Genomic DNA, 22186 nt, shown 5'->3' with positions numbered 1-22186 from the left:
GAGCCGGGACTCAAGGCCAGGCACTCTGATGTGGGGAGCGCTGTGCCAGATGCCCGCCCTGTTTCTGTTGTGTTCAAAGCCCACTGGTGCACAGGCTCGTTTGAGAAGCTAATAAGGCAGAGGGATGTTGCATTGGTGCTTTCTCATAACCACAGCACTATGGGGTGGAGACCATGCCCACGGCTGGCTCACAGACTTCTTGCCTGGCTTGGGGAGCCTACCAGTAAGCAGAAAAGCCAAACAAATATCCCCTATAAAAAGTGATATGTGGGGGCCAGTGCTGTGGCGTAGTGGGAAAAGCCACCTCCTGCAATGCTGGCATCCCATATGGACGCCGGTTCGGATCCTGGCTGGTCTTCTTCTGATCCAGCTCTCTGCTATGGCCTGGGAAAGCAGTAGAAGATGGCCCAAGTCCTTGGGCCCCTGCATCCACGTGGGAGACCAGGAAGAAGCTCCCAACTCCTGGCTTTGGATCGGCCCTGCTCTGGCCATTGAAGTTATCTGGGGAGTGAACCAGCAGATCAAAGACCTCTCTCTTTCTGCCTCTGCCTCTCTGTAAATCTTCCTTTCAAATAAATAAATAAATCTCTCTTTTTTTAAAAGTGATACCTATTGTAATAGAGAAAGACCGAGGGGCTAAATGGCTACCTAGGAGAGTAATTTACCCCATCCAGGAAGATAAGAGAAGGCTTAGGGGGTGGGAAGAAGTGATGTCTAAGCTGCAAACTACAGAGTGAGTAAAGAACGGGGAAGCAAACGGAGAAGGCAGGGCTGGGGAGGGTCAGCAGCCTTGTGGGGAACTGACCTCCAGGGGGCAAGTGAGGTTGGCACCAGGCTTGATTCTCTGGGCAGCCTCGTGAGCACTGGGGGCTGAGAGGCAGGCTGTCGATAGACCTTGAATAGGCACACCCAGCACAGGAAGGAACTCCACGTCCAAAACATTCCTTCACCCTTTCAGCTCAAGTTCTCCAGGCAGAGACTTCAGCGCTTCCACAAACTCTTCTAAAGGAAACCAGGACTGGCTGCCGTAGTGATTACCGTATTGTCTTCCCAGATCACGTCGGGCCTAGATGTTCCGTGTGGATTTAGAAAAGTGCAAATGATTGAAGCTCCGCGTGAGGAGAGACGGGTAAAATACCAGCGTACAACTAATCGGAGAGCGACTTCACCCTGCACGGGGTGGGGCCGGTCTGTGCAGGCTTCACAGAGGGTGGGACACTGAGGGTCTGCAAGAAGAGCAGAGATGGTTCACGCCTCGGAGTGAGGGGCCCTTCTGCTGACAGGGACCACTATGAAGTGTCAGGCACTGGGGTAACAATCTTCTTTCATTTTTTTTTTTTTTTTTTTGACAGGCAGAGTGGACAATGAGAGACAGACAGAGAGAAAGGTCTTCCTTTGCCGTTGGTTCACCCTCCAATGGCCACCGCGGCCGGTGCGCTGCGGCCGGCACACCGCGCTGATCCGATGGCAGGAGCCAGGTACTTCTCCTGGTCTCCCATGGGGTGCAGGGCCAAAGCACTTGGGCCATCCTCCACTATACTCCCTGGCCACAGCAGAGAGCTGGCCTGGAAGAGGGGCAACCAGGACAGAATCCAGCGCCCCGACCGGGACTAGAACCTGGTGTGCCGGCGCCGCAAGGCGGAGGATTAGCCTATTGAGCTGCAGCACCGGCCTCTTATTCTTTTTTTAAAGACTTATTTTATTTATTTGAAAGACAGAGTTACAGAGAGAGGTGGAGACAGAGAGAGAGGTTTTCCATCTGCTGGTTCACTCCCCAGATGACTGGAAACGGCCAGAGCTGCACTGATCCGAAGCCAGGAGCCAGAAGCTTCTTTCAGGTCTCCCACATGGGTGCAGGGGCCCAAGGACTTGGGCCATCTCCTACTGCTTTCCCAGGCCATAGCAGAGAGCTAGATTGGAAGAGGAACAGCTGGGACTCAAACCGGCACCCATATAGGATGCCGGTGCTGCAGGCTGGGGCTTTAACCCACTATGTCACAGGGCCGGCCCCACAGTCTTCTTCTTTGGATCACTTAATCTTCATCAGAACCCTAGACACTATCATCACTATTCATAAAGAAATCAAGGCACAGAGAGGGAAAGTAACTCGTCTAGAGTCACGCAGTAAGGGTTAGAGCAGTTTAACGCCAGCACTCACTTCACTAACCCCCACGCCAGGGGTGGGGAACATCCAGCCCGCAAGGCCAATGGAGGCCCAGGAAATCATCTGGTCTGGCCCTGCCAAGGCAACTGCAGGTGGACCCAGAATCCAATACATCTATCAGGGGCTCATGTGTAGCTTATAATTTTGTGTGGCCCTTGAATGATGTTATAGATATCCGAACGGCCCTTGGTTGGTTCCCCACCCCTGTGCCTATGCCATACCCTGGGGCTGAATGTTAGCAAGGAGTGTCAGAGACCAAACTAACCAAGGAGGCAGTGGCCAAATAATGCAGTCTTGGCACGAGTGCCTCAAAGACAGGCTCAAGGTAGCCATTAGGCAAATAGGCTTTATTCCTGAATGCATATATAATTGATCACTAATGATCCTATCTTCAAATGTGGTTGCATTAAGAGAACATTATATTCATATCCAGATTTTACTTCCTGCAGCGGTGCACTGCCTCAACCTATTCCTGTAGGATCCCTTAAGCTGTCAAGAGGTGTCAGGAGCCAGCCCTCTGTTGTTAGCTGTAAAATGTAAGAGCTGGAGAGACAGCTCATCAGAGAGCGAGGAGGAATAAGCCCCATTCAGAGGGATAGGCCAAGGCTGGGTCCTCTCCTGGCGCACTGTCCACCAGGGCTGTCTCTTCTCTAAGAACCTGTGAAATACACAGCAAGGTGTCTTTCCTCTTTTAGCCAAAGCAGTGTGGCCCAGCAGGGAACTGGTGGGTCCCTGCCCCACCCCTCCATCCTCCTATATTCACACATACCAACCCCCTACCCCCACACCCGGGAGCCTGGGGCTTTCTTCTCCCAGCTGCCCCTGCAGCTGTTCAGGACTTTTTGAAGAGAGCTCTCCAAAAATCTTCCACAGAGACAGGAGCGACTCCAGTAATCCTGCTGCACAGGGGGTTGGGGGTAGGGGCTTTGATTTTGAGATAGGAGAGGGCTTCCTGACATCCCAAGCTTTACAGCTTTACACCTTTTTATTTTATTTTATTTTTTAAAGGTTTGTTTATTTATTTGAAAGTTAGAGTTACACAGAGAGAGGAGAGGTAGAGAGAGAGAGCGAGAGGTTTTCATCCTATGGTTCACTCCCCTCTTGGCCACAACAGCCGGAGCTGCGCCGATCTGAAGCCAGGAGCCAGGAGCTTTTTCCAGGTCTCCCACATGGGTGCAGGGGCCCAAGGACTTGGGCCATTTTCTACTGCTTTCCCAGGCCATAGCAGAGAGCTGGATTGGAAGTGGAGCAGCCAGGTCTCAAACTGAAGAGTTAAAATTGTATATGTGCGGGTGTAAAAAGTTAAGCTTAAGCTTACAGGTTTAAACCTTCCTGGTGCAGCTGTGAAAATAAGACAGAGTAAAGTAGCACCTTGACAGTAGGGACTCCATTTTGGAGCACTTGAGACTCCATTCTGGGAAAGCACCCCCCCCCCCACTGTGAGACTCTGGTCTGAAACTATGATCTCAAATAGTCGGACAATAGCAGTGCACTACATCACCCTTGGCAGAGCACAAAAACCCCCTAGCATGATTGCTCAAGCTTAAAAGTAGAAAGGTTGCACCTGGGTTACTTGGGCTAATAATGAAGATGTGATTTGTCTGTGTCTTACATTAATGTCAAGTCCTAATTGCTAATTGTAAGATTGTAACTGGTATTGTCAAGATTATGATGAATATTAATTTCACTTAGGTTTTAGGTTATGTTGACCCCAGTAACCATATACTCTCTTTTGATTTTATGTACTCTCTTTTGATCTTAGCAACTGTGTATAGCAACCGTGCATAGCAACCGTGTATTCCCCCCTCCCCGGTTTTGCGGTTTTTGCCTTTATAAACCCTAACCTTTGGTTATTCGGGGCTGCTCTGCTCTTGTATGATCAGACAGCCCCAGCATGCTGGATAATCAATAAAGCTTCCCCTTGCTGTTTGCATAAGAAACGTGTCTCTTGGTGACGTTTTTCGGGCGGTCGACTCTAACAGAACCAGTGCCCATGTGAGATGCCTGCGCTTCAGGCCAGGGCATTAACCTGCTGAGCCACAGCACCAGCTGCTGCCACACCTTTTAAAGTTGTGCTCCCTGTTGTCCCCAGCCAAGGACTTGTAGGCAGAAAGTCCTGTCTCTGCAGCCCCCAGGCCTGACCTCGCACAGCAAACCCAGGCAGATCCTCCTGGGAGACAGCGTCAAGGAGGAGGCAGATCCACAGCTTGGCTTATGCACTGCCTTTCCTGGGACATGCCTGGGCCACTTCCTTTCCTGGCACCATCACAGGGGGACCTTTCTTCCTACCCACCGCTTCCTCCCCTGAAAGATCAGGACAGGGTCCAGCAATGTGGTGCAGCATCCCATATCAGAGCAGCAATGTGAGTCCCGGCTCCTCCACTTCCCATCCAGTCCCAATGCCCCTGGGAAAGCAGTGGACGATGGCCCAAGTGTGAGACGTGGGTAGAGCTCCAGGACCCTGGCTTCAACCTCGCCCAGCATCTGGGGAGTGAACCAGTGGATGAAAGATCTTTCTGTCTCTCCTCTCTCTCTCCTTTCAAATAAATAAATCTATGTTTCTAGAGACCATTCAAATTGTATTCAACATAGTGCTGGAAGTTCCAGCTAGAGTGATTAGGCAAAAGAAAGAAATAGAGGGCATCCAAATTGGAAAGGAGGAAGCCAAATTGTTACTGTTTGCAAATGACATCGTCTTATATACAGAAAAGTCCCCAAAGACTCCACTTTTTGCTGATAGAATTCAGCAAAGATGCAGGCTATCAAGTCAAAGTACAAAAACCAGTAGCATTGTTATATACTGACAGTGAATCATTTGGAATCATCTGGAAAAGAAACCAAGACGGCAATCGCATGTCCAGTAGCTACACTAAAGAGAAAGAGAATACCTGGGAATAAATTTAACCCAAGAGGTAAAAGAGCTCTACAATGAAAACTATAAATCATCAATGAAAGAAATTGAAGAGTATTTTAAAATTTGGGATTAGCATGTAATACCAGTAGTTTTATAGGCTACAGTACAATATTTCAACACATATACCCGGCATGTCCTGATCATGACAAACAATTAACCTCCCCAGAGATCTTACTTCTTTACAGCTTTGTACTCCTACCTACTGTCCTGTAGTTCCACCTGAAAGACTCCCTCCATGCAGGGCAGGTCTAATGGTGACAAATGTCCATGTGCCTCCAAATTGCAAGTTCGATGTCACAGTTTTAAGAAGTGGGGAATCTAAGAGGTGATGAGGCCACAGGATTCCACTCACCTGGACAAGAAGAGTGGTTTTTTAATTTGAAAGGCAGAGTTAGAGAGGGAGAGACAGAGAGAGCTCTTGCATCTGCTGGTTTACTTCCCAAGAAAGATGCAACAGCAAGGATTAGGCCAGGAGCCTGGAACTCAATCTGGGCCTCCCATGTGGGTGGCAGGGACAGAAGTACTTGGGCCATGGTCTGCTGCCTTCTCAGGCGCATTAGCAGGGAGTTGGATCAGAAGTGGAGCATCTGGGACTTGAATCGGCACCCACATGGGATGGCCAGTTCTGTAGATGGCAGCTTACCCCTGCTGCGCCACAGTGCTGGTTCCAACATTCTTTCATACACCCACTTCTCATACCAGAAAATTGAGGGTTAAAAAGACTTAACCGACTGTCAGACTAAGATCTCACAGCTTAGAAGCAGCTGATCTGTGGTTCAAAGCCAAGCAGGTCTGCAGCCTTCAGGAAGATTCCAGGCGTGCTGTTGGGATTGACTTATGTGTTGGGAAGACTGGCATCCCAGTCAGTGGAGAAAATAGCGTATCAGAGTCCCACATTTGGCAAGTTTAATTCCTGGGGCATTACATCTTCATCCAGGCCGGGGGTCACCTGTCTTAAACATCTGAGTTATGTTCAACAAAGACTCTATTTCTACCCCAGCCCTACAGGAAGCCTCATTAAGCCTTTGGACTCCTCCTAGCTTATATTACTCTCTCCCAGTCCTGTGCCTTCTTAATGCATTCTTTGCATCCCAATGATTTCTTGCTCAGCCTGTCCCCTCAACACTGCAGACTACTGGGGTGTTAGCCATCTCCCCACAGCAAGCTCCCTGCCGGTCTGTATTTGGCATTGTGTGCCTCTTTTTTTCTTGAGATTTTATTTATTTATTTGAGAGGTAGAGTTACAGACAGTGAGAGGAAGAGACAGAGAGATAGGTCTTCCTTCCGTTGGTTCACCCCCCAAATGGCTACTACGGCCAGCACTGTGCTGATCTGAAGCCAGGAGCCAGGTGCTTCCTCCTGGTCTCCCATGTGGGTGGCAGGGCCCAAGCACTTGAGCCATCCTCCACTGCCCTCCTGGGCCTCAGCAGAGAGCTGGACTGGAAGAGGAGCAACCAGGACTAGAACCTGGCACCCATATGGGATGCTGGCTCTGCAGGTGGAGGATTAACCAAGTGAGCCATGGCGCTGGCTCCCATTGTGTGCCTCTTTGACAGTTCAAAGCTGACCCCACTGCAGCCCAGTCTCCCTCAGAAGCCTCCTCTAAGGCCATGACTAAAATCTTCTTTCAGCTCCCTGCAGTTTTTATAGCATGTGCAAGCTAGTAGTTAAACCTTAAGTTGTTCCTTCTTGTAACAGAGACTCAAAGCTCTTGTAGGGAGTGGCTGGTTAGCGTAGTGGTTAAACACTGATTAGATGTCTGCATCCCAGGGTCGGTGCTGTGATACATACTGTGATAGAGAAAGAACGAGGGGGCCAAATGGCTGCCTAGGAGAATAATTTACCCCATCCAAGAACATCAGAGAAGGCTTCGGGGGCTGGCACTGTGGCACAGTTGGTTAAGCCGCCACCTGCAATGCCAGCACCCCATATGGGCACTGGTTCGAGTCCTGGCTGCTCCACTTCCGATCCAGCTCCCTGCTAATGCTCCTAGGAAAGCAGTGGAAGATGACCCAAGTGCTTGGGCCCCTGTACCCACATAGGAGACCTGGATGACGCTCCTGGTTCCTGGCTCCTGGCTTCAGTCCGGCCCAGCTCTAGCCATTGTGGCCATTTGGGAAGTGAACCAGCAAATGGAAAATCTCTTTCTCTGTGTCTTTCCATATTCCTTGCTGTAACTCTTTCAAATAAAATAAATAAATCTTAAAAAAAAAAAAAAAAAAGATGGCTTCATCCCAAAGGGGACTACCTGGGCTCCACTCCCATTTCTCACTCCTGGCTCCAATGCAAACCGTGGGAAGCAGCAGCGATGGCTCAGATAATTGGGCCCCGGCCACCCACGTGGGAGACCTGGATTGAGTCCCCAGCTCCTGGCTTTGGCCTGGCCCGGCCCTGCCTCTTGTGGGCATTGTGTGCTTGTTTCTCAAATAAGAGAAAGAACGCTCTTCCAGCATAGGGCTGTCTCTTCTGCTTCTTTCTTCACCAAGCCCTCTTCCAGCCCAGAGCTCTGGGTACTGTCCTGGTCAGCCGCAGTGAGTGAGGAAATGCTAGCTTTACAAGCTTGCTTATCTCATCTGTCTGTGGCAAGGCTGGGCCTCCAGGGCTTTAGGGATTCCATGCAATCATTCAACACTTCTTTCAGTGTTTTCTAGAGGGAAAACACTGGGATCAAAAGATAAGTGACAAGGCTCTTGCCCCCAGAAAACTCAAGTCTGGTGAGAGCAACAGATCCAGACCGAGATAGAGTGTGCTGATAGAAGTGTGGTGAGGGCTTCCTGGAGGAGGTGGTGCGAGAGGAGTAGCCAAGGCTGGGGTGGGTTGGAGAGCTTTTCAGGCAGGGAGAGAGGAACACCAGACAGCAGAGGTGGGGGATGTGCTGCATTCAGGCAGGCACTCACGCTCAAGCATGAGAGCAGTGAGTGCAGCCAGAGAGGCCGGACGGGGCCAGATCCGGAAGCTCATGCTAAGGAGTTTGACCTTGTCCTGAGAGTCACCCGATCTACTGAAAGGTTTTGTGCAAGGCGGGAACACAATCAAATTTATGGCTTGTATACATCATTCTGGCTGTGGAGAATGGTGGGAGTGAGGTGAGATATGGGAACCAGGCTGCAGCCCAGTAGATGAGTTAGGAGTTCATTGCTGTAGCTGGGATGAGTGACAGTGGCATAGACCAAAGCAGTGATTGTGGGGATGAGGAAAAGTGAACGTTAAGAAAGACACTCGTGGGCTGGCGCCGCGGCTCAATAGGCTAATCCTCCACCTAGCGGCGCCGGCACACCAGGTTCTAGTCCCGGTCGGGGCGCCGGATTCTGTCCCGGTTGCCCCTCTTCCAGGCCAGCTCTCTGCTGTGGCCTGGGAAGGCAGTGGAGGATGGCCCAAGTCCTTGGGCCCTGCACCCCATGGGAGACCAGGAGAAGCACCTGGCTCCTGGCTTTGGATCAGCGCAGTGTGATGGCCGCAGCCGTGGCAGCCATTGGAGGGTGAACCAACGGCAAAAAGGAAGACCTTTCTCTCTCTCTCTCTCACTATCCACCCTGCCTGTCAAAAAAAAAAAAAAAAAAAAAAAAAAAAAAAAAAAAAAAGACACTCGTAGCTACATGAACTCTGTTCTCTTTATATTAATTTTTAATACATAAATAAAATTGGGGCTCTGTTGCGGTTGATTTCTTCTGAGAGGAAGAGTGTGGTGGGGGCAAGAGGTGTGGAGTCACCACACAGACCCTGGGAGTCGGGTATAAGCAGGCCAGAGGCGAGCAGCCTGCAGACTCATTTATTTCAGTTGCTACAGCTGCTTATATAGCAAGGCAGCCAATCTGGTCAAGGGGCGGTCTATGCCCTAACCAATTACAGCCTGTTGCCAGGCAGTTTCCAAAGCCATCCAATCACAGCCTGTTGCCAGTCAGGCTCTGTTGCCAGGCAGTTTCTGAAACCATCCAATCACAGCCTGTTGTCAGTCAGGCTCTGTTGTCATGTGGTTTCCGAAGCCATCCAATCATGGCTTGTTGCCAGGCAGTTTCTGTTGTCAGTGGCCATCTTGGCATGACCTTCTCACCTTCTCATTCCACCACAGGGCTGGTCTTGTGGCATAGCAGGTGAAGTTATGCTGGTATCCCATATGGGCACTGGTTCACATCCCAGTTCCTCCACTTCTGATCCAGCTCCCTGCTAATGGCCTGGGAAAAGCAGTAGAAGATGTTCTAAGTACATGGGCCCCTGCCACTCACGTAGAGACCCAGATGAAGCTCCTGGCTCCTGACTTTGCCCGGCCCAGCCTGGCCATTGCAACCATCTGGGGAGTGAACTAGTGGATAGAAGACCTCTCTCTCTCTCTCTCTCTCTCTCTCTCTGCCTCTCCCTCTCTCTCTGTAGCTCTGATTTCAAGTAAATAAACAATCTTTTTTTTTTTTTTTAAAGGAAAGACATTGGTGACTAATGGAATTTGGGAGGTGGGGGAGAGAAGAACCAGGATGACAATAGGATTTCTTTTGTTTGTGATTGGGTGGAGGCATTCGTGGAGATTTGGCAGGTCTCTGAGCGTGGGGAGCTAGGATATTGGGACAGAGTGAGTTTGAGGTGTCTGCTGGACACTCAAGTTGAGATGTCCAAAGGCAGTTGACGAGAAGATCTGACACCCAGGGGAAGGGGAGGGCTCTTGGTGTTTAGGATATAGAGCTGTGTGGAGAAGGGAGCTGGAGCCAGGAGAAGAGATGAGGCCACACGGAGGCAGTGAGGATGGTGCAGGATTCGCCCGCTCGAGGAGTGGATGAGAGAGTCCGTGGTGGAGACTGGAACCGTCGTGCAGAGCCGCCAGAGGCAGGCTGGGAAAGGGGAGCTGAGGCAGCACCCGGGGTTCCAGCAGCTGCTTTAGGACTCTCGGTGGCAGAATGGGTGCAGAAGTCAGCTTTCAGCAAAGTCAGGAGGATGCAGACGGTGCCTAGATGGGTGCATATATTTACTGAGATTCATTGAGCTGTACACTTCTTTCAGCATTTGACCATAAGCAAATTATACCTCAGCAAAGCACTGGACACAGATTCTATAAGAAATATTTGAACACAATCATATGCTGGGAAAAGAGAAAGTCACAGGAGAGAAGGATTACAGGGAGCGGGTTCCAGAGGTAGATGGGAGAAGCTTCGGGCAGTGGAAGGGCTAGGTTTGGACAGGAAGGAGATGTGTCTTTCACCAACAGAGGAATGAGGGAGGAGGCAGGGAGGTTGGTGGGGGTAGCTATGTTGGGTAGGGGTAAGGTAGGAAATGCAAAGTTTTTATTTAAGACTTTCCTTTCTCTATGTAGCTGGACTCCAGATGTGGTGGTTATAAAATATGTCCATAAATTCCTTGCTACTCTCCTCTTCAAAAGATGGAATTGAATCTCCCTCCTTTTGAGTCTGTTTTGGACTCATGTCTAACAAAAAGAATGCAGAAGAAATGATGACGTGAGGGTATTTCAAAAATTCAGGGAAGGGCCAGCACTGTGGTGTAGAGGGCCAAGCTTCTTCCTGGGCTGCTGAAATCCCATGTTAGAGCACCAGCTGGAGTCTCGGCTGCTCCGCTTCCCATCCAGCTCCCTGCTGATGTGCCAGGAAAGCAGTGGAAGATGGCCCAAGTGCTTGGGTCCCTGCCACCCATTTGGGAGACCTGGGTGGGGTGCAGGGCGTCTGGTGTCAGCCTGGTCCAGCCCCAGCTGTTGAGCCCATTTAGGGAATACACCAGTGGATGGAAGCTCGCTCTCTCTCTCTCTCTCTCTCTCCCCCCTCCATCTCTGCCTTTCAAATAAATACATGTTTACTTAAAAAAAAAGTTCATGGAAAATAAAACATAAGTTTTTATTTTAGTGCAAAAAATTGAAATCCATGCCTATGTTGGATGAGTATTTAAAAAGCTGATGAAAATGTGTATTATGGAAAACTATGCATAGATTTCAAATTTATTTTGCATCCAAATGAATTTATCTTTTCTTAAAAAAGATTTATTTATCTATTTGAAAGGCAGAGTTACAGAGAGGCAGAGACACACAGAGAGAGAGAGAGAGAGAGAGAGAGAGAGAGAGAGAAAATCTTCCATCCCCAAATGGTCACAATGGCCAGGGTTGGGCCAGGGGCTGGACCAAGCCAAAACCAGGAGCCAGAAGCTTCTTCTGGGTCTCCACATGAGAACAGGGACCTACATACTTGCACCATTCTCCACTGCTCTCCCAGGTACATTATCAGGGATCAGAAGTGGAGCAGTCAAGACTTGAACCGGTGCCCATGTGGGTTGCCAGTGCTGCAGAGGGCAGCTTAACCCTCTGTGCCATATTGCTGACCCCGATTTTATCTTTTTTTTTTTTTTTTTGATAGAGTGGACAGTGAGAGAGAGAGAGAGACAGAGAGAAAGGTCTTCCTTTTTGCCGTTGGTTCACCCTCCAATGGCCTCCACGGCCGGCGCACCACGCTGATCCGAAGCCAGGAGCCAGGTGCTTCTCCTGGTCTCCCATGGGGTGCAGGGCCCAAGTACTTGGGCCATCCTCCACTGCCTTCCCAGGCCATAGCTGCTTGGTAAAAAAGTAACCTGTTATTATTTTGACCAGGAGACGTACAATTTGAAAGCATGCCTTTATAGCTTTGAACATTGTTCTTTTCTTTAGGGAGAAATTTCATCAATGTTGTATTAGTAAGCATTATTTTCTGCCTCTTCCCTACTCTAGAAAGTTTGTTTTGACTCTAAGAGGAGCCACTGAGTTTTTTTTTTTTTTTTTAAGATTTTATTTATTTATTTGAGAGGTAGAGTTACAGAAAGCGAGAGGGAGAGACAGAGAGAAAGGTCTTCTATCCGCTGGTTCACTACCCAAATGGCTGCATCCGCTGGGGCTCTGTGGATCCAAAGCCAGGAGCGAGGAGCTTCCTCTGGGTCTCCCACATGGGTGCAGGGACCCAAGTGCCTGGGCCATCTTCTACTGCTTTCCCAGGCCATAGCAGAGAGCTGGACCAAAAGAAGAGCAGCCAGGACTAGAACTGGCACCCATATGGGATGCCGGCGCTGCAGGAAGAGGATTAACCTTCTGTGCCACAGCACCGGCCCTGATTTTTGGTTTTTTGAAAATGTTTATTTACTTATTCTCATCTGCTTGAAAGGCAGTGTCAGAGGGAGGGAGGGAGGGAGGGAAGGAGGGAGGTAGAGAGAGAGAGAGAGAGAGAGAGAGAGAGTCCCAGGTGCTCCATTTCTGATCCAACTCCCTGCTAATGCACCTGGGAAGAAATCAGAAGATGACCCAAGTGCTTGGACCCCCATCACCCAAATGGGAGACAGATGGAGTTCCGGGCTCCTGGCTTTGGCTTGGCACAGCCCTAGCTGTTATAGCCATTTCGGAAGTGAACCACTGGATGGAAGATCTCTCTTTCTCCCTATCTGTAATTCTGCCTTCAAATAATAAATCATTTTTTTAATGGCTAATCCTCTGCCTAGCGGCGCCGGCACACCGGGTTCTAGTCCCGGTTGGGGCGCCGGATTCTGTCCCGGTTGCCCCTCTTCCAGGCCAGCTCTCTGCTGTGGCCAGGGAGTGCAGTGGAGGATGGCCCAGGTGCTTGGGCCCTGCACCCCATGGGAGACCAGGAAAAGCACCTGGCTCCTGGCTCCTGCCATCGGATCAGCGCGGTGCGCCGGCCGCAGCGTGCCGGCCGTGGCAGCCATTGGAGGGTGAACCAACGGCAAAGGAAGACCTTTCTCTCTGTCTCTCTCTCTCACTGTCCACTCTGCCTGTCAAAAAATTAAAAAAAAAAAAAAAAAAAAAAGACTTGCCTCTTGGAGGTTTCCACACTTCCGATCAGCACTTTCCTTCATAGCTGTTCACCAGCAAATGCCACACTCACACACAGATTCACTCCATGTTTGTTTGCACTGGATTCTTGGTCAATGTTTCACTCACAACTTTTTTCTAAGTTTAAAAGTACAGCATTCAACATCCTAATTTAATTAACCTTTAACCAGCTAGTTTGAGTTACTGGTCCATTTATGAGAACAGAGAATGAAATGTAACAAAACAAGTTTGGGGGCTGGTGCTGTGGCATAGCAGGTAAAGCCACTGTCTGCAGTGTTGGCATCCCATATGGGAGCAAGTTCAAGTCCTGGCTGCTCCAATTCTGATCCAGCTCCCTGCTAATGTGCCTGGAAAAGCATCAAAGGATGGCCAAAGTGCTTGGGTCATTGCCACCTATGTCGGAGACCCGGATTAAGCTCCTGGCTTTGGCCTGGTACATTGGCCTGGCTGGTGTGGCCATCTGGGGAGTGAACCAGCAGATGGAAGATTCTCTCTGTCTCTCCTCTTTCTCTCAATAACTATGACTTTCAAAGAAATAAATATTTTTTTAAAAAGTTTCAAATTTAGCCCATAAACAATAACACAGAGAGAACACATTAGTGTAGATTACCTATGTCTTCTTAATAGACCGTTAGCTGGCATACTCATAGAGCCATGGCAGTATAAACTTTAAGAGAAAAATGAGTGTAACAGGATTTCTGAGAAAGTCATAATATAGGGGTTAGTGTTGTGGTTCAGCAGGTTAAATGCCGCTTGTGATTCTCGCATCCATATCAGAGTGTCAGTTCCAGTTATGGCTGCTCTGCAGTTTTTTTAAAGATTGATTTATTTATTTTGAAAGTCAGAGATACAAAGAAAGAGAGAGAGAGAATAGCTTCCACCCATCTGCTGAATTACCACCCAGATAGTCACAGTGGCCAGCATTTGGCCAGTCCAGGAGCCAGAAGCCAAGAGCTTCATTCAGATCTCACATGGGTGCAGGGGTCAGAACACTTGGGCCATCTTCCACTTCTTTTCCCAGGCAATTAGCAGAGAGCTGGATCAGAAGAGGAGCAGCCAGGACATGAATCAGTGCCCATATGGATGCCAGCGCTGCAGGCAGAGGATTAGCCTGCTATGCCACAGCGCTGGCCCCGCAGATCCATTTCTGATTCCTTCTAAAGTGCCTTCAAAGGTAGCAGAGGATGACGTAAGTACCTGGGCTCCTGCTGCCCACATGGGAGACCGGACGGAGTTCCAGGCTTCTAGATCCGACCTGGATCAGCCTGGGCTGTTGCAGCTCTTTGGGGAGTAGAAGATTTTCTCTCTTTCTGTGTCCCTTTTTCTCTCTGTTGCTCTGCTTTTCGATAAAAATGATTAAATGAATGAATCTTTGGGAAATAGAAGCAAAGGTTTTTTAGTTCAATAAAATAGCCTGCAGACAACTTGAGAGATTATTGGTCCCGGGGCCACATGTTAGAGGGATGCTGATTCATGGGAGAGATGGTTGCCCAGTCAGGGGACTGGAGGACTCGTAGACGTGCAATAGTGTAAGTGGAGTGAGTGCAAAAGCTGAAGGGAAAGGCACAGTGTGGTCCCATTCATGAAAATGCGAAAAAAAAAAAAAGTATAATGTTTCAGTGCATAGAAAAAAGCACCAGTAGGGACAACAGCAGAGATCAGTGTGAGAGGGGAGAGACAGAGCTGGAGAGCTAAGAGAACATGCACTTCTACTCTGTGTATGTCTATCTTTCTATTTTCTTTGGTTGTACCCAAACACATTGTTACTTAAAATTTACCTTCTTAAGTGTTTAGTTCAGTACTGTTAAACATCGTTGCATTGTTGTACAGCCCATCTGCAGCCATTGTTCAGAACTATACCTACAAATCAGCAACAAATCAAATCCTAGCCTCTGGCAACCACCAGTCCACTTTCAGTTTCTTTGAGTTTGACTACATTACATATATATTAGGTAGGTGGAATTCGACCTCATTTGTCTTTTTGTAACTGGCTTATTTCATATGACATAAAAGTCTTCAGGGTTTATCCATGCTTGTCTATAGCACATGTCAGGATTTGCTTTCTTTTTTGAAAAGCTTTTGAAAGAGGGGCTGGCGCCATGGCTCACTTGGTTAATCCTCTGCCTACAACGCCAGTATCCCATATGGGCACCAGGTTCTAGTCCCAGTTGCTCCTCTTCCAGTCCAGCTCTCTGCTGTGGCCTGGGAGTGCAGTGGGGGATGGCCCAAGTGCTTGGGCCCCTGCACCTGCATCGGAGACCAGGAGGAAGCACCTGGCTCCTGGCTTCGGATCGGCGTAGCTCTGGCCATGGCAGCCATTTTGGGGAGTGAGCCAATGGAAGGAAGACCTTTCTCTGTCTCTCTCTCTCTCACTGTCTAGCTCCATCTGTCAAATAAAATAAAATAAAATAAAACAAAAGCATTAGCTTCAAAAAAATTTTAAAGAGATCTATTTATTTGAAGAGTGACAGAGAGAGAAAGAGAAGGAGAGACAGAGAGAGATCTTCCATCTGCTGGTTGACTCCCCAAATGCCTGCAGTGGCCAGGGCTGGACCAGGCTGAAGCCAGGAGCTAGGAATTCCATCCTGGTCTCCCACATGTGGCAGGGGCCAAGTACTTGAGCCATCCTCTGCTTCTTTTCCAGGTGCATTAGCAGGAAGCTGGATTGGAAGCAGAGTAGCTGGGACTGAAACTAGTGTTATGATATGGGATGTGGCATCGCAAGCCAGCAGTTTAACCTCAGCTCCAGCTCCTCCATCCTTTTTATGACTGACTAATATTCCACATGTTAATATTAAGCCACATTTTGTCAATCCATTCATTTGACGCTGGACACTTGGGTTGCTTCCACCTTTAGGCATTGTGAGTTGTGCAGCTATGAATGTGGGTGTGGCTAGGTTTTAGTTATGGTGTGAGTGGCCCCCAAAGGTTCATACATTGGAAGCGTGGTTCCCAGGGTGGCAGTGCTGGGAGACAGTGCGAGCCTTTGGGAAGTGGTGACTAGTAGGAGGTCCTCAGTCCATAAGTGTGTACCCTAGAAAGGGGTTAAGGTATTTCTTGTGGGACTCTGGTTCTCTTGAGAGAATTGCTATAAAAGCCTGAGCCTGAACCAGCATGTGGCACAGCGAGTCTCACATGTGCACTGGTCCAAGGCCTAGCTGTTCCACTTCTGTTCCAGTCACCTGTTGATGTGCCTGGGAAAACAGGAGTTCCAGGCTCCTGGCTTTGACCTGGCCCAGCCCTGGCAGCTGTGACCATTTCAGGAGTGAACTAGTAGGTGGAAGATCTCTCCCTGTCTCTCTGTAACTGCCATTTAAATAAATAAAGCAAATCTTTTGTTTTTTAAAGCCAGACCCTGGTCCCACTCAATCACTTTCTGACTTCCTGTCTGAATTGTGAGCCCTTATTCCACAGGTGCTCCTGTCACTGAACCTGCCATGATGTGTCACAGTCAAGAGGACCCTCACCAAAGCTGAGCCAATGCCAGTGTCATGCCCTTGAACCTAGAAAACTCTGAGTGAAATAAGCCTTTTTCCTTATAAGTAGCCTGCCCTTGGTCATTGTAGTAGTAAGTCAAAACTAATACAGACATATAAATATCTCTTTGAGACCTTGCTTTTAATTCTCTGAGATATGTATCCAGAAGTGGAAACTGCTCAACTGCTTGTCTTTGTCTTTTATGATTTAAATGTACACAGGCTGGCATGATGGTACCAGGGGTTAAGCTGCTGCTTGCAAGGCCAGCATCCCATATCAAAGTGCCAGTTTGAGTCCGGACTGCTCTGCTTCTGATCTAGCTCCCTGTTAATGTGCCTGGGAAAGCAGGAAGCAGCAGATGATGCCCCAAATGCTTGGGTCCCTCCCACCCACACGGGAGATCTGGACGGAACTGTAGGCCTCTGGCTTTGGTCTGGGCTAACGTCGACCACTGTGGGCATTTGAGGAGTGAACCAACAGATGGAGGATCTTTCTCTCTGTCTCTCCCTCTCTCTGAGTCATTCTGCTTTTCAAAATGAATAAGCAGCCGGCACCGTGGCTCAATAGGCTAATCCTCCGCCTTGCGGCGCCGGCACACCGGGTTCTAGTCCCGGTCGGGGCGCCAAATTCTGTCCCGGTCACCCCTCTTCCAGGCCAGCTCTCTGCTGTGGCCAGGGAGTGCAGTGGAGGATGGCCCGAGTACTTGGGCCCTGCACCCCATGGGAGACCAGGATGAGTACCTGGCTCTTGCCATCGGATCAGCGCGGTGCGCCGGCCGCAGCGTGCCGGCCGTGGCAGCCATTGGAGGGTGAACCAACGGCAAAGGAAGACCTTTCTCTCTGTCTCTCTCTCTCACTGTCCACTCTGCCTGTCAAAAAAATAAATGAATAAGCAAGTCTTTAAAAATGAATAAAATTTACAGAGAAACAAAAAAATAAGTAACCTCAGAATGTGGATTTTGGGGCTGGCGCTGTGACGTAGCAGGTAAAGCCACCACCTGCAGTGCTGGCATCCCATATGGGTGCCGGTTCAAGTCCTGGCTGCTCCACTTCCAATCCAGCTCTCTGCTATGGCCTGGGAAAGCAGTAGAAGATGGCCCAAGTCCTTGGGCCCCTGTACCCATGTGGGAGACCCAGAGAAAGCTCCTGACTCCTGACTCCTGGCTCCTGGCTTCAGATCAGTGCAGCTCTGGCTGTTGTGGCCAACTGGGGAGCAAACCAGTGGATGGAAGACCTTTTTCCCTCTGCCCCTCCTTCTTGCTCTGTGTAACTCTGTCTTTAAAATAAATAAATAAATCTTAAAAAAAAAAGAATGTGGATTTCAGCAGAACCTATACAGACATGGGTAGGAAATGTGTGGATCCTAAAAGTAATTTTGCAGGCTTGCTCAAGTTTCCTTGGAAGCAAGATAATCTGCAGGTCAGGCTAATGAGGTAGGATAAGGTTGAAAAATCAAACTGAATGATTCAAATACATTTTCCAGTTTCCTACATTTGTATGTTTATTCCTGAAAGTTCTCTGACTTTGGTATATCCTTTTGCCTGCCAACTTGACCCACATGTCAAGTGGACTGCATACATATCTCAAATGTTCTCTCCTCTCTGAGGCCCCTTTTAAGCTTCCTATCAAGCTGTCCAAGAAAGTTGACTTTTCCCACATCTGAGGACCCACAGGGCTCTTTCTTCATACTATAAGGGGTGGATTGAGACTCGTACTCATATAAGTGGTTGTTGACACTCATCTTCAGATTTGAGTTCAACATTAACAAGCATGAGTCAAGGGCTCTAGTCACAATTTAGATTAGAACCCACACTCAGCATTTATTAATAATGACTTAGCGAGTATCTGCCACATGTGTGGCACTGTTATGGAAACTGAAGTAGAAAGGAGGATAAGGGCCCTGCCCCTGCGAATGTACTCTTCATAGTTTGCATGTATTTTCTTCCCACTTTGGAGAAATCAAGAACCTATTTTTCTGAAAGATTTATTTGAAAGGCAAAGCAACTGGTGTGGTGTGGGGAGAGCTCTTCCATCTGCTGGTTCACGCCTCAAATGGCTGTAAACAGCTAGAGTTGGGCCAGGCAGAAGCCAGGACCCAGGGACTCCAACTGGGTTTCCCATATGGGTAACAGGAGCTCAAGTACTTGAGCCATCATTTGCAGCTTCCTGGGTGCAGGAAGCCTTTCCCAGGAAGTTGTTTGGTAAGTGAAGTGTCCAGGACTCCAACTGGCACTCTGATATGGGATGAGGATGTCACAAGCAGTGGCTTAATCTGTTAAGCCACAATGCCTGCCCCAAGAATTCATTTTTGAACTCATTAAGCATTGGGCACTTAGGGATAGCAATTGGAGATCATAGCCCCACACACACATTTTAAGTTCATTAAGTATTTACTGCATACCTATTCTCCTATTCATTCTCCTAACAGTTTTATTGGGAATAATTTGTATGCCATACAACTGACTAAGTTAAAGTATATAATTCAATGGTTTTTAGTATGTTCATGGAGTTGTACAAGTACTACCATCCTCTCCTCCCCAGTGAAACTCCATACCCATTAGCAGTTACTCTGCATTTCCTCCAGTTCTCTCAGTCCTGAACAAACTGCTTTCTCTCTATGGATTTGCCTATTTTGGACATTTTACAAAATGGAATCATGTAATAATTTGGTCTTTTGTGACTGGCTTCTTTCACTATTCTCTTCTTCTTCTTCTTCTTCTATTTATTTGAAAGGCAGAGTTAGAGAGAGATGAAGGGAGAAAGGGAGGGAGGAAGGGAGGGAGGGGGGTACAGAGGAATCTTTCATATGTTGGTTTACTAACCAAATAGCCACAGTGGGCTGGGTCAGGCTGAAGCCAGGAGCCAAGAGCTTCATTTGGGTCTCTTACATGGGTGGCAGGGGTCCAAGCACTTGGTCCATCTTGCGCTGTTTTCCCAGGAGCATTAGCAGAGAGCTGGATCAGAAGTGGAGAAGTGGTACTTGAACCAGCACTCATACGGGATGCCAGCATTGCAGGTGGTGGCCTACCCCACTATGTCACAACAGCAGCCCTAATTAACTTACTGTTAACTCCTGCTGCAGTATTTCTTTTTATTGCCAAATCATATTCCATTGTACAAACACTTTTCTGTCGCTGTTTGTGCCTTCATCAGTTGGTGAACGTTTATTTGTGCTTCTGGCAATTATGAGCAGTGTGGCTAAGAACATTGGGCACAGGTTTTGTTGGACCAAAGTTCCCAATTCCCTTGGATATATGCCTGGAGAACTATTTAATACAGTAACTGTGTTGAACCTTTTGAGGAACTACCAGGCTGTTTTCCAAAGTGGCCGCACCATTTTCCATTTCCACCAGCAGTGTATGAAGAGTTCCAGCTCCCCCATTTCTTTTCTCAAAGTTAATTTTTTTTAATCCTAACCATCCTCCAACATATATATATATATACATACATATATAAAATAATTTACAACTTTAAAAATTGCAAAGATAGCACAAAGCGTTGCGGTCTCCCTTTCACTCGGCTTCCCGGTACTGGCAGAGTCCCACTACTCTAAATTACATCAAGAGATTCAGCTTTAGTTCTTGTCGGCTGAGGTGGGTATTAAGAGCTTGGCACCCCCAAGGCCGGCGCTGTTTCTCCGTAAAGGAGACAGGAGGCGGCCAGAAGCGGGGCACATCCTGGTGCCCGAGGTGACACCGGAGTTCAAGGAGGCAAAGCCCGGGAAGGAAGGCACTTCCTGGCGACACGCGTCCTCAGGTTGTCCCCAGCCGGACAGCAAGCTCCGGGTTGGTCCAGTGCTTCCAAAGCCTCTCGCGCCCATCTCCTGACGCGAACCATCTCCATCCTCGGCTCCGATGCGCGCCGGACCCGAGAACAAACCGGCAGCCGACACGTCCCGTGCCACACCCAGCCCTCACCGCGGGGCGCTCGGGCACGCGCCGGCCACTCAGGGGCCACTTCTGCCCGCCCAGACCCGACAGGCGGCTCCCCACTGGCTGGCCGTGCCGAGGGCCCGCCCTCCGGAGGCGGCGGGCCTATCTAACCCCGGGTCGCCGCCTGAGCGAGGGGACTCGGGGACCGGGCGCTGGACGCGCGCTCGGGTCGCAGCTCCGCAGGCCCGGCACGGAGCAGGGAGGCCCACAACGGCGAGGCCAGGCCCGGGACCGGACCAGCCGGCTCGCGCGTCCCTTTGTCCGCTCTCGAAGCGAAGAGGCGGGGCCGCGGCGACGGCGGCACCCGCCCCGGAAGCGGAAGTGCAAGCGCCGCGGGGTCTTGTCCAGTGTGAGCCCGGCCCGAGCTCCAGCCGTTCCGCCCTCTCTGGTCGCTGCGCGCCCTCTCTCCTGCCCGTGTCCCGCTAGCTGTCCCCACCATGCTGTCTCTAGACTTTTTGGACGATGTGCGGCGAATGAACAAGAGGCAGGTGAGGTTGGCCGCCCTCTGTTTCCTCAACTTCCCCTTGTCCCCATGGACGCCGCCACTGCGGGACCCCGACGGACCCCAGGGCCCCGAGCCGCGGGCCCGAGAGGGTCTGAAGCCGGGAGCCTTCACTGGCTGTGGGGTCGGCCTTCGGAGGCTGCTTTGTCTGCCCCGGGGTTTAGCCCCCTGCCACCGCGGGGCCTGCCTGGGGCAGCGGTGTGTGCACCTTCCATTCCTGCCCTTGAGCCGGCGGAGCAGATGGAAACCGTGGGGCGCGTTGTGAGCGGGAGCTGGGGCTTCCTACTGATGGAGACGTTGTACGGCGGCAGACCCGTGGTGCCTCGCAGCCCAGCGACTCCTGATGGGTTCCGGAGACGAGGGTTAGCAGTTCACCGCTAATCCGGCTGCCGGGGCCGCTCGGGAGGGCGGTTGTAGGCCCCACAAAAGCCATTTTGCTGCTTTCGGTCGGTCGCAACCCTTTTTGGGTCCTGCGAGGCTGCCCGGACTTTGCCTTGGACCATTCTTTGAAGTTGGAAGAGTTACTCTGCTTGCCCTTAGCAGTAAGGTGGCCGCTCCCCGTCTCACGTTGGCAGCCCTGGGATCTTGAAATTTAGGTCTCCTGGTTTAGTCTGTAGACCCTCCCCTGCCTTGGTCTGCCAGATTATATGTTAGAAGGGACTGGGAATAGCGTTGTAATTACTCCGTCGTTGGAAAAGGTTCCTTCTTTTGGGTGTGTGTGTAGAACCTGGTTCTACACCGGGTGTGTGCGTGGAACCTGGTTTGCTTGCGTCGGACCTCTTCCCAGTATTGCTGTCGAGACCTGTCCCGGTGTCGTTTCATCGTTATGATAGCGCTCCAGATGTTTTACGTGTTGTATAATGCTTTTTTAAAAATTTTATCTGTTTATTTGAGAGGCAGAATTACAGACAGAGGGAGAGATAGAAAGGTCTTGCATCTGCTGGTTCACTTCCCAGATGACCACAACGACCAGAGTTGGGAGCTTCTTCCGGGACTCCCACGTGGGGAGGTGCAGGGACCCAAGCACTTGCTGCTTTCCTTGGCTGTTAGCAGGGAGCTGGATCAGAAGTGGAGCAGCCAGGACTTGAACTGCGCCCAATGGGATGGCGGCATTGCAGGTGTTTGTTTTACCCACTACGCCACAGCGCCAGCCCCTTATCCATGTTTGGGTTTCTAGATATCACAGATATTTCTCTGAAGAAAATGTTTATTTTGGGTCTGCTGTCCATTGGACGCTGTGCTAGGCACAGTGACACAAAGACCAGACAGACTGCTTTCAAGGAGCATCAGTGGGTACAGAGTGACCAAGGCAAAGTGTGAACTTTTTTGAGCTCTTGCTGTGTGTGAAGTGCTTCATCTGAGGGTCTTCCAAAAATTTGTGGGAAATGCGTATTATGTAA

The 22186-nt window shown here is 49.7% G+C and overlaps 1 protein-coding gene across 4 annotated transcripts in view; it reads left to right on the top strand.

Annotated features, from left to right (window-relative positions):
• SEC11A (SEC11 homolog A, signal peptidase complex subunit) overlaps window positions 1–22186 on the top strand; it is an 82112-nt gene that overhangs the window by 13369 nt on the left and 46557 nt on the right. Inside the window, exon 1 of one of the 4 annotated variants that reach the window (XM_017337548.3) lies at window positions 20350–20772. The exons of 1 other annotated variant lie outside the window; for it this stretch is intronic. In XM_017337548.3, coding sequence (XP_017193037.1) covers window positions 20722–20772 — 51 coding nt within the window. In that variant the 5' untranslated portion in view covers window positions 20350–20721. Of the gene's footprint in view, window positions 1–20349; window positions 20773–22186 lie in introns of those variants that run through there. 2 more of the 4 variants (XM_008275309.4, XM_008275310.4) reach the window with 2 other exon arrangements.

The sequence above is a fragment of the Oryctolagus cuniculus genome, chromosome 12 (assembly GCF_964237555.1).
Source record: "Oryctolagus cuniculus chromosome 12, mOryCun1.1, whole genome shotgun sequence".
Lineage (NCBI taxonomy): Eukaryota > Metazoa > Chordata > Mammalia > Lagomorpha > Leporidae > Oryctolagus > Oryctolagus cuniculus.
Note: the sequence above shows the minus strand (reverse complement) of the source record. Positions and strands in the feature narration are given on the sequence as shown.